At 40.3% G+C, this 15968-nt stretch overlaps 1 protein-coding gene across 9 annotated transcripts in view; it reads left to right on the forward strand.

Annotated features, from left to right (window-relative positions):
- Positions 1 to 15968, forward strand: part of ALK (ALK receptor tyrosine kinase) — a 305848-nt gene that overhangs the window by 220303 nt on the left and 69577 nt on the right. For all 9 annotated transcript variants that reach the window (XR_014581118.1, XM_083827801.1, XM_083827805.1 and 6 more), the window contains one exon: positions 10964 to 11095. Coding sequence is in view for 8 of the 9 variants with exons in the window: in XM_083827801.1 (XP_083683927.1) it covers positions 10964 to 11095 (132 nt within the window). In the remaining variant the exon portion in view is untranslated. The remainder of the gene's footprint in view (positions 1 to 10963; positions 11096 to 15968) is intronic.

A 15968-nucleotide genomic window follows, 5' to 3' on the forward strand; every position in this document is an offset into this window, starting at 1 on the left:
TCCAAGGTCACAGCATAAGAGCCAGTTTGGGAATCCTGATGGTCAGATTGCTTATTTGATAAGCAGCATTTCTGAAGGTGGCTGGCTAGCAATTCAAGGCCCCTACACACAGAAATAGTGTGTTAGGGGCCTTGAAGTGGTGGTGAAGTACCTCAAAAAATGATGTTGGGTTGCTATGTTTTCGACGTTTTGCACACAGTCCCTGGTTATGTACTTCATTCTTCCCTTTCTTGGGTATTGGGAAAAGGATGACAGGCTTCTTATTTCTGCGGATATGCTGGATGAGGTGATTACTTAGTCATGATCTACCTGGAAGAAACCTAGTGACTACCGGACACCTTTCACTTGTCAGAGACCAACAATGTTGTCCAAAGACCCTCCCAGCAGGAGGATCTTTTCAGAGAATGCAGTGACTGTTACCCATAAAGATGTGGCTGCCATGAATGCTGAGACCTCTGAGTTTTCTGATTATGTTACTGCCTGAGGAACAGTGGATTGCTGATTTCATCCATATTAGATGCTAGGACAAGGTACTTTTAACATCTTTGTGGTATCTCATTGACAGACTGTTTAAAATTATAGTAGTCACTAAAAAGCAATGGTAATTAGATGTGGGATGGGAAGAAGAACATGGTTAAGGTAGAGTTGAGAGCCTTCAGTGTACTTACTGCTACATAACAGTCCTGCTGATGTTAATCAAGACATCGTTGCTAAGGAGGCAGGGCATTTTTTTCTGGTTTAAGTACAGATTCCAGGGCAGTTGGTTTTGTTGGTGGTATTTCGATAAACTTCCGGAATGTAGATTCCCTGTGCGTTCAGGTCAATGTCCCAGTGCTGCAGAGATGTGAATAGTTGTCTGGTGACATTCATTATAGCTGGTAAACTGCATCCACATCCCATTAACTGAAAGCCCCAGGACGGCTGGAGGTCAGGTATTTTAACGGCTCTCTTTATAAATAAATATACACACGCAAACATATATATCACGTCTAACACCTTTGCACTCAGTATAACTTAACTGCACCATGGAAGTGATGATGTACAGCTGAAACTGAATGGTAGTACAAGTTCAGAGCAACCTGTGGACCACAGTAAAAAATAGAAAGTGTTTGTGCTCCCTAAGATGATTGACCTCACAAAGATTGCAACCACTTAGAGATAAAACTTAGTGAAATGCATTCAAAAATTAATCGTAAACATTATTTGGTCTTTTAAATTGATACTTCAAGACCAAATTGTGTTTTAAGTTTAGACACATGCAAATGTAAAATATCTTTTAGGTCTCACCTCGTACATTTTATGGCCAAAAGAAAGTTTGGTGGTTCTCTTTTATTTTTTAGCGTGTTTCTGCTGTTTTTGCAATCATAAAATCAAAGAATGGTTTAGGTTGAAAGGAATCTTAAAGATCATCTAGTTCTAACCCCCTTGCCAATGGCAGGGACACCTCCCACCAGACCAGGTTGCCCAAAGCCCCATCCAGCCTGGCCTTGAACACTTCAAGGATGGGGCATCCACAGCTTCTCTGGGCAACCTGGTCCAGTGCCTCATCACCCTCTGTGTTAAGAATTTTGTCCTAATATCTAATCTAAATCTACCCTCTTTTAGTTTAAAGCCATTACCCCTTGTCCTATCACTATATTCCCTGATAAAGAGTCCCTCCCCAACTTTCCTGTAGGCCCCCATTTAGGGGGAAGACTGGAAGGCTGCAATAAGGTCATACCAGAGACAGGCTTCTCCAGGCTAAACAACACCAACTCTCTCAGCTCCTCTGGACCCGCTCTAACAGGTCCATGTCTTTCTTATGCTGTGGGTCCCAGAGCTGGATGCAGCACTCCAGGTGGGGCCTCATGGGAGGGAAGTAGAAGGGGGAAAATCACCTCCCTCGACCCACTTGGTATGATGCAGCCCAGGACACGGTTGGCTTTCTGAGCTAGAAGTGCACACTGCTGGCCCATGTTCAGATTTTGTCCACCACTAAGTCCTTCTCCACAGGGCTGCTCTCAATCCATTCATCGCCCAGCCTGTACTCATGTTTGCCCCAGAACATGCCAGAAGAGGGTAGTGCCTGAAACCCAGGTGGTTTTCTTGGAATTTTAATGTCATCTCTTCTCGTGTTTTTCCCTGTTATCTTCAGTACCTACCTCTGCTTACATAGAGCCAATCACTGCATTCTGCTTTGACATCTGTATGTTTGTTGTTGTTTGTTGTTTTGCTGTAATCATTTCCAATTCATAAGTTTTTCACATGTTCAAGGGTTAGCACAAGCCTCTGGCAGAGCCACAGACTACAGAAAGTAGTCCTTCTCCAGGCTTTGTTTGATGTCCAGTGCCGTTGACCTTCAGCAACTTTGCTCCTAGGATAATTTCATTGAAGTGTAGCAAGGCTTGAAGTACAGCCTGGCACACAAGAGCAAAGAACTGCTACTTCTCCGTCCCTTTTGACTGGCTTCAAAGCACCATGATGTAGGCAGCCTTCAGTGCATTCAGCTGGAAGAATCAGCAGTGTCATAGCATCCACCAAGATATTGATGTTCAAGGGCATGTAGAGGTAGGCTAACACTGCACTTACGTCTTTTTGCTTCCATAGAACCGAAAGCTCTATACCCCCCATCCACATTAAGTCTCTCCCAGTGGCAAACCTGTTAACGAGTGACCAGTGTTATTGCTCTAACTCACAGCAAGTGCTCATGTGCAATTTCCTTTTGCTTATGCTTTGAGTTTTTGAGCTATTGCTGCTTTGTTTTTGAACAAAGTGGAAATTTGCTCCTTAACAAAAATTTGTTGCGCTTGTACAGTTACAGCGTCACAGGGATTGGCACAGTAGAGAGTGGTGTGACATAAAACTTTCTTCCCCAGCAAGCTCCTGCTTCTACCTCTAGTAACTATTGCTGTTCCACTGTGGGGCCACTGCTTTCCACAGAAAAGCATTTGGCTGTGATGTGAGCATGCAACACTGTACCCTGCTGAAATGATCTACGTCCACATTCGTGATTGTGTTGATTTGCGCTATTCCACCTGTCTCCCCCAGCAACTGGTCAGCAGTAAGGCCATAAACCTTAATCTAATGCTGCTGACAGCTAGAGGAGAGATGCTGCTTTAAACAGTTATAGAAGCAGAATTGCATTTTAGAAACGAGAAATATGATTTCTATCTAAAGTGATGTTTGAATGTAGTAGGTGTCATACCTTTATTTGTATTTTTCGTGACAAGGCATACAAATGTACCTCTGTTTACTGTTTTGGCAATGCTGAAAGAGTATGCCTGAGAGACTACTGAGATGCTACTGTTGCAGGATTAAGAGAGAGGTTATATATGACCACAGTGGAGTCAGTTCTTGATGATCCAAGCTGTCTTCTCCAGTCTCCTGCTTCTATAACTTTTTTCTTGCATCTGGGCAACTTCAGAGCAAAAGGTAGAGATTGGAAGAGGAATCAGAGTTAGTCTGGTTTTGGCAGTTCATGATCTCATGTCATTATTTGAAATTGGTTGCTGCATGCAACAAATCCACTATTGGGTTGTGCCTGGCCCTAGGGAGTATCACTGGGCAAAAACAAACTTCAATAATTTGAGTGGATTTGAACCCAGCCTTCTAGAAAGCAAAATGGGAAAGATCACACTTATTTCCTATCTGATCAACTGCTACTGGTTTACCCCCCGAAAAAAAGCGTGCACTGTTTTCACGTCCTGTCTCCAGTAGCTCTGTTTTATTTAAATCAGTTCTATGTCTGATGTTGAGAGTAGAGCAGTGTTAAATCTGCTGCTGTTGTCTGTGAATAAGCTTTGACATCTCAGCCAGTTCATGATTCTGTCAGAGTCCGCTGCATATGGTAAGAGCATTCATCCTCCAGTGAGCCAGCGATCAGCCCAATGAGCATTTCCCATGGTGAAAGTTGTTGGCTGATAAGAGCTGGTCTCTAAGTCCATTCAGACCCGGAGAGGTCTGATGGAAATGGCAAAGTTAATAGGAGAATTTGGAGCCTTCTGTTCTCTCTCTCCAATGATTGTATTTTGAAAAATTCACAGAAAAACAAACAAAAGATTCTGCTGGTTTTTTTTTTAGTTATTTTTGTTCTCTTTGATATATTTTTTAATCAGTTGCTTACTGTTATAGTAATCAGTTCTTTTAGGAGAGGTATGAAAGCTAGTTTGTCGCTGGGTTTTAATCTTATAAAGGTGCAATGCTAGTTTAGAGAAAAGGTACTCAAATAGCAAATGTGGTCTGATATTGAAACACTGGCAACAGAAAGCAAGCAAAAGAAAAGACATTTAGGATTTCAAAAAAATTACTCTATCCCATTACATCATAAGTCAGAATGTCCGTATAGAAGGAAGAAAACCTTAAAGATCTGCTGTGTGATATGTAAAAAAAAATCCAATGACTATGTGTACACAATGTTTTGTAGGTATTTGGGAACAAATATTAATTTTCTGCCCCATTTGGCCCCTTTCAACTTTGTAGATACCTCAGAATATGTAGGTACTGATGCATGCTGGAAAATCACACTTTCTTTATAAAATTCTCTGGTGCTGCTGCTGTTTACTTGCTTCCTGATAAGTTTTGGATGTGCTGTTGGAGTTGCTTATTGCAACTGCTTATCGCAACTTACTTTCAGTGAGCAGATCAGAAAAATACATGTTACTGGGAGCCCTAACCAAAAAAAAAAAAAAAAAAAGTTGTGTTTTGGGCAAGATTTATAGGAAGAAAAAAAATTATCATGTTATTTATTGTGCTCAGCAATTATTTACTGTCTCAGGAGCAATGAAGATAAATAGTAGGACCTCAGTCAACCTCCCAGATTAAGAAATGAGAAAGTGTGAAATAAAGCTTTCACATTCCATATTTTTGTTTCATTTTAAAGAAGGTAGTTGTTGCTGTAAACTTGGGAAAGCTACATCATGTGAATATTGATTTGAGGAATTCATTCAGACAGAAGTTATGGACAATAACTTGACCTGGTCAAAAGCAATTCCAAGAAAACACAGAGGGCCTGCCTAGTCTGAACGCTACCTCATGCTACTGAAATGTGGCATGGAGCAAGCGCCTGCTCCTCAGGTGTGCTGTGGAGCTTTCTTCAGTGTAAGGAATCCTACTGGCATTAGGCAAGGCTAAAGGAGCAGGCATTTTAAAATTTGCATACCAAGTATAACATCCCTGCTTTGAAACAGCAGCAGCAGCAAAGAGGGAGAGCATGCTAGAACTGAGCTGGCTGAATTTCTGACGTAAGAGAGTTCCAAAACAGTAACTTTCCACTTGAGTTTCCTGACAAAAAAAAAAAAAAATATATATATATATATATCTTTGTCTGAATACAAGTGTTTTAGATTTCTTGGTTTTATGTCAATATTTAGTTACATATTGTAATCTCTTAAGTCATTATTTCTAAACAAGAATTGCTATGAAATTTTTGTTCTCCAAAAAAATTTTGGCATTTTTATTTTAGTGTAAAGTATATTTTGAAATGTTGAAATTTTCTGTAAAATGAACATTCTGTTTTCTACATCTCTCTAAGAAGCAAAATTCCTCACCTTGGAGTAGCTCACTGTGGCAGTGGTGTCCCCTTAGCATGCAGGACATCTTATTTCCTTACAAATGTTAAAGAAAAAAATTTCACAGAGCTCCTGGGATGAGTTTGTTACCATTTTACATACAGGAAATAAAATATGAAGTTTATAGTCAATTTATATGACTGGAAAAATGGGTACGTTTTCAGGCATACAAACATTGGCTGCTATTTCTGCCTGTTCCAGGCAGTCTAATAACGAGAGATTACCACCTCCTACAAATGTGGCTTTACTTGCATCCCTAGGCAATGACAACAACAGTACCAGTGCTGTAACGAAGATTAAAGCCAGAAATCATGAAGTGCTGACTAATTTTGGCTGCCTGGCTTGAGAAATCTGGAATCCAATCTGTTTTCAAAGCATTTTTTGAGGACATTGTATTTCTCAAGCATCTCTCTTTCTGGTCTCATTTGCAGCTGTGATTGGCAGGCTTTTCTGAAGATCTGCAAACAAGTGTCCTGGGGTGGGTACCTGGAAAATGAAGGCAGTCTAGCTGGCTGTGAAAGTTGTACTTTACCTGTCTGCCCTGTATCATGTTGGAGTTCATTGGCTATTTGCTAAGGATGGCTGCAGTTCCCTTAAACATGAACTTCCCTCATTTCTTTCACTCTCCTACATCCTTCATTTTGCACGTTCCAACTTCTGCAGTGGTGGAGGCAGAGGTATTACAGACTCATTGACAATGGACAATTTAATTTGTCCTGGGATATCACTATCCTCAGCGCCAAGTGACCTATCAACCTGCATATGCCTGCACTGCTATAAGGCTGACAAGTTAGAGATGAAGAGTGAGGAAACAATGTGCCCACGAGGAATGGGCAAGTCATAGCAAAATCGATAATCAAAAACTCCCCTGAGTTCTCACTATCCTTTTATAGCTAGGCAACAGTTTTTCTTTGTTTCGTGCAACCTTTAAATCCCCAAGTCCGCTCTTTTCAAATATCTCTGACTCAGTGCCTTGAACTCCCACCAAAGAAAAATGAGAAGATAATGATGAATACTTGTAACAGGTGAGTAATATCAGCAACGGTCCACAATCCATGGTTTTCAGTGACATTCAGCGGCTGGAGGGAGGAGCATGAGACTGCAACACTAGCCTCTTACAGTATTTTTAAAGAGCTGTAATTAAACACTAGGAAAGTTCTCTTTTTTGAGGAGTAGTGTGCGTGGCAAGATAAGCAGGGTAGAATTCCAAGTGTGGATATTTCCTCCTACTTACGTGCAGTTAAAAATGGAAGTTTTCACTTTGTATGCATACAGGGTCTTGGCTTGAGAACCAACAGAGTCAGAGTCCAGTTGTGTCTGGCTGGGCTCCTCAGAGACAGCCCAGTGAGCCTCTCCTTGTCTGTGGAAACCACACAAGGGTGCAAATTCATCACAAATCATTGTAAATCATCTGTTTTGCGGAGCACAAGCAACAGTTTTTTTCACAGCAACCAAGTAATTGACCCACTAGCCTCTCTTGTTTTTCTGTGCACTGAGTGGGAGTGCTTTACCTGGCTGTGGTGGTCCCAGGTTTCAGTACCATTGAAAATTATGGCCTGAGAAGTTCCACGTAGCACTTGAAGTTACAATTATGTTCAGCTTGATTGATCTTGCATGATAATTAGTAGTGCAGCCAGTTGGCAAGATAAGGGATATCTTTGCAGAAACCTGTACGAATTTGTCTTCTCTTCCTCTTGGCCAAGTGTGGTGGTAGTGAGTTTAAGGTTCTCATTTTTTACCCATCAGTTGAGCAAATGTCATGAGTAAACATATTTAGCTACACTTCTCAGGGACCAATTTACCAGAACTTGCCAGTGCAAGTTTCTCTGCTGATTAAGGGTGGAAGAAGAGGCAGTCTGAAAAAACCTGAGGAACATCTGCTGCAAAGTAAATTACATCAGCCTTGGCTCCACAGTCTGAGCAGTAAGTTGCTTATCCTATGTTAGGCTAAGCCATGCCATTTTTGCCTTTCATGCTGATCATGCTGCACAAAGACTAACTCCAAAGTCATAGTGAATCAAGAGCCCAGGCTGCATCATTTCTGTCGAGGGTCTGGTAATGGATTTGAATATTGCCAAGACTGGGCTGTGTTCAGAAGCAGGACGTGTGAGGTACAAAGTAAGCACTTGTTCCTCAAGGAGTTGTTTGTTTCTCCTTTTGATTTAGAGCCTGAAACGCCATTTGTTTAAAGTTGCTGTTTAAACAATGATTTATAAGACTCCAAGTCAGCCATAGTACAGCTTAATGATTACTGTACTTTATGAATGCCACTGGCTACATAAACACTGCTGTAAATATAAAGGATGTCTCCCACAATTTTTACTTTGATACTTATTTGATGCAATTCATTTTCCTTTCCTTGCACATCTTCTATGTATGAGTCTAGACCACTTAACTTAGTGATCCAGGTCATTCTGGCTCATCTGGCCAGGAATGGTAGGGGCTGGGAAATGAAAAGTCAGATAAAACATCTGTTTTTATTACAAAATATTTTAATTGAAGATTAAGTTTCCTTGAGCTTGGTTGCAAACATCTGCATCAAGTGGCCCATTAAAAGGGTCTTATGTATTTGGATTTTTTTGATTAGGTATTTGTCTTATTAGTTTATCTTCTCTTTTCTCCAATTCATTTTGCCTTTGTGCATACAGTAAGCAAGCAAACATAAGACAGAAAAGTTCATGTGCTGTCACAGACCCCAGTCTTTCCATCAGTTGATGCTTTGCTATTTATGTTCTCTAACCTATACAAAGAGCATGTATGTATATGTGCATCTAATGCAAATCTGAGCTAATTCAAGTGCCATCTCCACAAAAGGAATGAGCATGCAAACCGGCTGTTTCTTTTGAAGGAAAATCTCCTGGAATCACCTAATGTCTAGCTGCAACTGATGTCTTTTAATACCACAGTGAGTTTATTTCAGGGGACTTGTGCTTTTGGGATGCACGAAAGACACCTGGGAAGACAGTAAGTGCTCTTGAATGCCTCAGTTCCATTAAAATTAGAGTTAATGCAGTCCTGTGCTTGGAAAACCAAGTGTCTTTACAAAGTTGTAATTAATTGAGTAAACAGAACAACTCCATTGCCTACAAGACCCTCCTCTGAACATCTGCATATGATCTTCAAATACAGCATCTTCTGGGCTAAAACACAGAGATTGCTGAAAAGATTGCAGATAAACCAAGCGGGATATGAGAGTTGGTAATAAACGTGGGAATTCCTTCAAAAGCACAAGTGGCAAATATGTGGCAAAAATTCAGAGAAGCAAAAATACTTCTAAATTTGACTAGGACTTTAACATTTTTAAGAATGTCATGATATTTCTAACCTAATGGAATCATTCTGGGCCTCAACTCTTATCTCGGGTGGTACTTAGGTGTGTACTGGGAACACAGTGCCCCACAGTTTCATTGCATACCCCAAGGAGAAGGGATCACTTACTGAGTTACTGGAGTCACTTCTCATTTGCACACTGGGACTGGTTTGAGGCAAGTGAAGAGGAAAGGCAGTGTCTTTTAAGAGAGCATTTTTGCAAGGAGCACTGCAAGGGCAAGGAGGATATCTTCTACGCTGCCTTAATCCGTTATCGAGGGGCCTGCAGAATTTGTCAGCAACCAACTGGGTTGAGTTACTTGGCCTATTTTTTTTCTGTGAAACTCTCCTCTGTGCTCATGCTTTGACCCTGACTGAAATACAAGGGCACCATGCAGCTTGCATGCAGCAAGACAGAATTGCTCCAAGGCAGTCAAAAGAATTGAGCTGACAATAACAAAGATCACCCTTTTCAGGAGCCAGGGTCTTTTATTAAAAAAATTTGACATGTATTCCCCCCACTCCTGAATTGATTTGCACCATAAAATAAGCTTGAAGAGAAGTAGTGGTTGTTTTCCTCCATGCTTCATTAATTTTTAGTTTTGGCAGGCAATATAAATAAAACTATCAAGTGCACATCTAATTGAATCACCAATGATTCCCAGCTCCCTGCTGTAACAGAGAACATGATGTAGCTGCGCTGTTTAGCAAGCAAGGATGAGCTAGGCAAACAATGGCTCACTCTGCCCAGAGGCTTTGGTTTAATCTTTAGTACTTACCCATTTAATATGAGACAGAGCAGGAGTTTTTGCAGTGGGGAATCACAGCACAGACCTCTTTGTACTTCTAGACTTGCCTTCTAGGAGTGATGAACTGGAAGCACATCTGTGCAGACCGTCAGGAAGGTTTCTTTCTACATCCAGATTATTGTGGAGGGGGCTTTTGCACTTAGCAAGCTTGGCCTTCTCCATACATACTGACTGGAGGCTGGTGTTAACTAATTCATACCTCCTGCAGGTGACTGATCTGGAGCATGGATCTTAAAAAATAAAATAAAATAGAATAAATAAAATAAAATAAAATAAAATAACCAAATCAGTCCTTGTCTTGTGTATCACAGCCACAGTCAAAGGATTCAGGTTGAGAGAAGTCCCATGATAAAGAAAATTATACTCATCAGGCTGGATGATCTCTGACTACTCAAGTGACAAGGGAAAGGAGTGCTTCCAAAAAAGGACTGTGCTAAAGGTCCTTAGCACACTAAGGGTCCTTAGTACTCAGGATCATTTCTGGATAGATGGTACTGGCTGATTCTGAATGGATGGTGCACATGTTCAGTGACACATGTTACAGGAGTTGGCTACTTTCTACAACGTTGTTAGCTGCCTTTTGCTGCTTGGCATAGGGAAAATGAATTAGTGATTTTTGTATCTTGGTAGATGTAGACTGCTGCAGGACTCCCTGATTCATGGGGAGGGGAGTGCAGGATGCAGGAGCGGGAAGGGGTATAGAAGAGAAAGAAAACTGTAAACAGAAGTCAGGCTGTTTGTTTTTTTTTCATGTTTTGCTTTGTTCGCTTGTTTGTTTTCTTGCAGAAAGAATATCAGGATATGATACATCCAAGTCATAGGTAGTCATCCAAGTCATTTTGACAGGAGGGTATGATAGAAGCTTGTGTTTTTTCCAGGCCAAGTAGATACATTATTTCTGAGCAAGAGAGAGACTATATCAGTCTTCAGGACTGTCAGTCTAGCAGTAAATTTGCGTACAATTAAAAATCTATCATGCGTATCATGTCATTCCTGAGAAATATCATAGAGCAGGCTGTAGGATTTCAACCCTCTTTTCAAGGTTCAGAGCTGCCTTCCAAGTAAAAATGACAGACATGCATGAAGAACTTAAGTGCTGCATTAGGTGGACTGTTAGGTATTTGGCAAGACAAACAGGTCGAACAAAAATAAAATAATTACTTTATCAAGTAATTAGTGGACTAAGGGGGTTTCACAAGGTTTTTCTCCTGTTCAGTGTTATCCAGGATCCTATGGCCTATTGGCTTGGAGAAAGACAATTCAGTAACCTGAAATGGCTTTTGTTTTCTTTTTCTCTAGGATCCGCTTCTGTCTCAAAAATGGCTTTGGAGGGTTCTTTCATCTGCTGGAATGGTACATCGATCAGGCTGGGCCAGGCATGTGACTTCATCAGAGACTGCCTTGAGGGAGAAGATGAGGGAGATATGTGCAGTGAGTAAATCCAGACCCCCAGGCCATGTCCTTTTTCCTTCTGAGAGAAGCTGAACAGCTGCTTCCAAAAGCACAGATTGTTTTGAATTTTAATACCTGAGACTTCAGTAGTAATGAACTAATTTGGTGCGATCAAAAGACCAGTGTCCTCCACAACACATGCACTTTCTCTGAATGTCTGCCTAGAATGGACCATTCAGTATGTTTCTGTACTGGCCTTCATTAGTTCTGCAACAGGTTAAGTTGCTCTCAGTGCTTCATCTAATGAAATCCTGACCAAAAACTGAAAGAAAGAATAGCTTAAATAGCTACATGCCTTATAGAATAATGAAACGTGTAGCTTGTTTTAGTGCCCTTAATCAAAATGTAGTGCCCTTAGTCAGCATGTGGCAGAAGGAAGAGCAAGAAGAAAACTTCCAAGGTAAGAAAAATGAGTAGAGGCAGGAGGTTGTCTGTGACCAGCTTCTACTCCTGTGTCTTTGTAATTACTCTTGTTTTCAGTCCTCTCTTCAGCAGTCAGTAATTGAATAACGTAGATCGGAAGCTGGATAGCAATCTGTGTTTTCTGAAAAAGTTCTATGCCTAAATATTTCTGTAAATGTGTTGCTTAAATTAGATACTTTAGGACCATCCTTTAACCATCTTGAAAATGCCTTGTCTCTTTTTCTGTACTTTTACGTGTTCTACCTCCATTGTGTTTCCCTTTGTCAGTCTACAGATATTGAGGAGCGGTGGTTTGTTAGCAATGTAGTTAACCACAGAAACAGTGTCATCACTGCTGTCTTGCAGCTGCTTAGAACCAATAATGCTTCATATTACTGGTATCAAAACCTTTTTGCCTAAGAACTTTACAGCAGAGATCTAAAAAAGAATCACAGAATCACAGAATGGTTAAGGTTGGAAGGGTCCTCGGGAGAGCATTTGATCCAACCCCCCTTGCGCAAGCAGAGACACCCACAGCAGGTTGCCCAGGACCATGTTCAGATGGCTTTTGAACATCTCCAGTGAGGGAGACACCACAGCCTCTCTGGGCAACCTGTGCCAGTGCTCTGTCACCTGCACAATAAAGACGTGCTTTCTGATGCTTTGACGGACCTCTCCTGTGTTCCAGTTTGTGCCCACTGCCTCTTGCCCTGTCACTGGGCACCACTGAAAAGAGCCTGGCTCCATCTTTGCACCCTCCCTTCAGGTATTTATAGGCATTGATAAAATCCTCCCTGAGCCTCCTCCTCTCCAGGCTGAACAGGCCCAGCTCTCCCAGCCTCTCCTCACAGGAGAGGTGCCCCAGTCCTTTGATCATCTTCATATTCAGACTTCATAACGGTATTTCTATTTTCTACATTTTAATTAAAAATACTTAGTAAATTATGCTAATGAGTAAGTTGAATGCATTGTCATTTCATTGGAAGTACAGAGACATATTATTTACCACTATTTAAAATGGATCAGATATATGTCTGGATATACAGTCATGTCTATCTGCTATAAATGGTTCTGCCTTGTGAGGGTAGTACTAGTGAGGTCTATGCTAGTGGGAAGAGTAGAGCTCCAAGGTAGAGTAGTACTAGTCACAGATGCAAACTAAATACCACCACAGAATAGGTCAGGCCTCATGGAACATGCTTGCCTATTATTTTCAAACACTGGGTGCACCTGTGGCTATTGTCTTACCAGTATTCACAAATAAAGAGTCTGGCTCTGCTTTTGCCGTTAGTTGCCAGGCTGTATCCCATAGTGAGCCAGGTGGTAGGGTGACCAGTCCTGCTTTCACGTACGCTGTCCATGTGGGTTTGTTTTGTTGCCTTTTAGCCATGTATGCAGCATTCATCCATAGCTATTGGCATGAAGCAGTATAGTGCTTACAGCTATGTTGGCAAAGAATTTACTGAAAATACAGAGAAGGTTAAAAGCAGAAGATATTTAACCACCTGTTTAGCAGAATGTCAGTCCCCAGTTGAGGAGAAGACCACATGGCTTGTTTTAAACCACAGGTACTGGCAATGAGACTTCTTTCTCACAGCCAAAAGGCCCAAAAGGCACCATCTTCCACTGCAAGAGACAAAAAAGACAGGCTTACCCTTAGCTTGCAAGTGCTTTGTTGTGGATATGTCTGCTTAGCCACATAAAACCTGCTCATTTCTGTGGCTGCTTTCTCTGATTTTGCCTCTTTGCTGTGTTGAATATCATTGGCATAAAACTTCTTTCACAAAACAGAAAAATAATCTAATGTTTTAGATGTCAGTTACATCTACATGGCAACCCAGCACAAAACATTTGTCGTCTTTCAGCATTTCACTTGCCATTTTAGTTCTGAGCAACATGGATGTTTCCATCAGCTTTTTGCAAGTGTGACAAGAAGTGATTCAGATATATAAAGCAGGGAAAGGGTTTTCCCAAGCACTTCTGCCTACACAAAAGAGCTGTCAGAAAAAGATGTAGCCATGCTTGCAACTGAGGGGAGAGCTTTTAAAATTACCATTAACTAAAGGTCATGTAAAAAAAAGAATGTAGTTTGTATTTGTTTGTTTGTTTTTCAAAAAAGATGTTTTCTTGTTTTTCCTTCCAGTCTTTTATCTGTTTAAATGCTTCCCTTCCCCTTCCCCTTCCCCTTCCCCTTCCCCTTCCCCTTCCTCTTTCCCTTCCCCTTCCCCTTTCTCTTTCCTTTTCTCTTTCCCTATCACTTGATTTTTATTCATGTTTCTTAGCTGAAAAATATCTCCTAAAGCCTGCTGTTTGTTAACATCTCTTTATTTCCCAATAGCCAATGAAAAGTCATAGTGCTTGTTCTGCATGCAACCAATTAGTCTTTGTAGATAATGTAAAATTAGACAGGGGTGACCCCTGGAGAAAAACATGTTGCTGTTTGAGTCATAATCAATTATTCTCACAGGAGAAAAAGACAGCTCGAAAGACGCAGATGTAGAAATAGATGCTGAACTGTGTTGATCTGTGATCAGATTTAAAAAGTTTACAGACTGGTAGAAGTGTCACACTGGAAATTACTTTGCAGGAGCATACTTTGCAAACTCACATTAAGACTTTGGATAGTGGTGGTCTTACGTCTTTACTAGTAAATTCCTGATTATGAATCACAACTTACTGCAAAAAAAAAATGTGTTTTTTCCCAGTGGAGCAGAGAATCATGTATGTAGTATACCTGGTATGGTACAAGACAGATGAAAAGTCACATTCTTTATTAATACTTATTGATATAGGTCTGCACTACCAAAGAGGAGAATTTGTTTCAGTAGTTTGGTACTTCTCTTTTTAGGTAACAATATCTTTGCTTTTGGTTCAAGAATCTTGCTGCAGGGCAGCAAGTCTAGGCAAAAGTAAAAGTTTTACTGAAAAAAAAAAAAAAGTGCATTCTTTAACTAGTCTAAAACTATCATACTTTGTGCTCAGGTTTTGTTTTTCACCAAAAAAAAACCAGCCTGGGAAAATATTGGTTAATCAGGCAAAGCATGTATGAAAGTTATGGATATATTAATATTTATATTACTAAATGGAAATTATAATAGTATATTTATTATCTGGAGACCCACAGCTTACAGGATTCACCCAGGCCATGACAAACCCAGCATTGATCCTGTTTTCTCTCTAAGTGAATTTGAACACATATTTCTGGTTTCCACTGAAAGTTTCCAAGACAGTGTGGTCTGGAACATACAATTTGAAAAAGGGTTACTCGTTCTCTCCTGGTGTTGCTCTTCCACATTTTATGAACGTTACCTGGAAGAGAAATTGAAAATAATGTCCTCCACCTTTCAGATGGATCTCATAATCACTTTAATTTTCACTCTTTGCCTCAACAAATATTTAAGAATGTTAAACAAAATGGAATCACGTTAACAGGTAAGATAGGAAGGACTACTATCTGATTCGTATTAGCAGTGACTCAAGCTTCAACTCTGTATAGTCAGAGGAGTGCACACACATCTGTCAAGAAACAGATGGCAGCTAGAATAGGAAACTATAAAGTTTGAATTTGTGATAGCATGAGTAACATGAGCAAGTGACAAAAAAAAAAAGGATAATTAATTCTACAGGAGCCAGTTTACTTTCCATGCAAAAAAGAGTTGATTCATTTATGTCCTAGAGGTAGATACAGCCCAGCAGAGTCTCCCTGCAAGCAAAATGAAGTGTAGCAACCTGTTGCATTGCAGTGCTCTCTTAAGATTCCTGTCTTGCATACACAAATTCTTTTGTTCCTTTCTTGATCAAAACCTGCACCTCTAGCAATGAATTTTAACTACTGGCAGTTCTGAATTTAGCAATGCCTTCCAGCATTAAAGGAAAAGTCTTTGTGTACTGTGTTGATTTGTATTTTCCCTTTCTATGCTTCATTTCTGGTAGAATTTGTCAGACAACTTTGCTAGGACAGAGACAGCCACTGAAAACAAACTCACGTTTAAGATTCATGTGCTTCTTTAAATTGTTTGAGTAGGTGACCTTTTTGCCTTCTGCAATTTTCTCCTACATTTTTCATCTTTACATTGGGTAAAGGTCTATACACAGATGAGTAGTTTTTTACTTTTACATCCTTTATAATACATGTCTGGAATTTCACCCTGAATTTTAAACTATAGTACCTGTTCATTTACACCTGGTTTTGAGTCAAGAGCCAGACAATAGAAAACCTGCTCCATCTGCATCATAAAATACTCCAGTTGCTATTTTTTCTTGCTATTAAAGGATGGAAAATCTAAGTTAAAAGTTTTTAACTTTAAAAAATCATTCTTTTAAAATCATTGTGAAGTCTTGAAAATACTTGCTTAAGAACAAGTTTAACACCCTACAGCTTCTTTGTACTTTCTCACTCAAAGAAAAGCAGAGACTTGCATTCTCATAGTGCTTCAGTCTGAATGGATTA

Source organism: Anser anser, assembly GCF_964211835.1.
Source record: "Anser anser genome assembly, chromosome: 3".
Lineage (NCBI taxonomy): Eukaryota > Metazoa > Chordata > Aves > Anseriformes > Anatidae > Anser > Anser anser.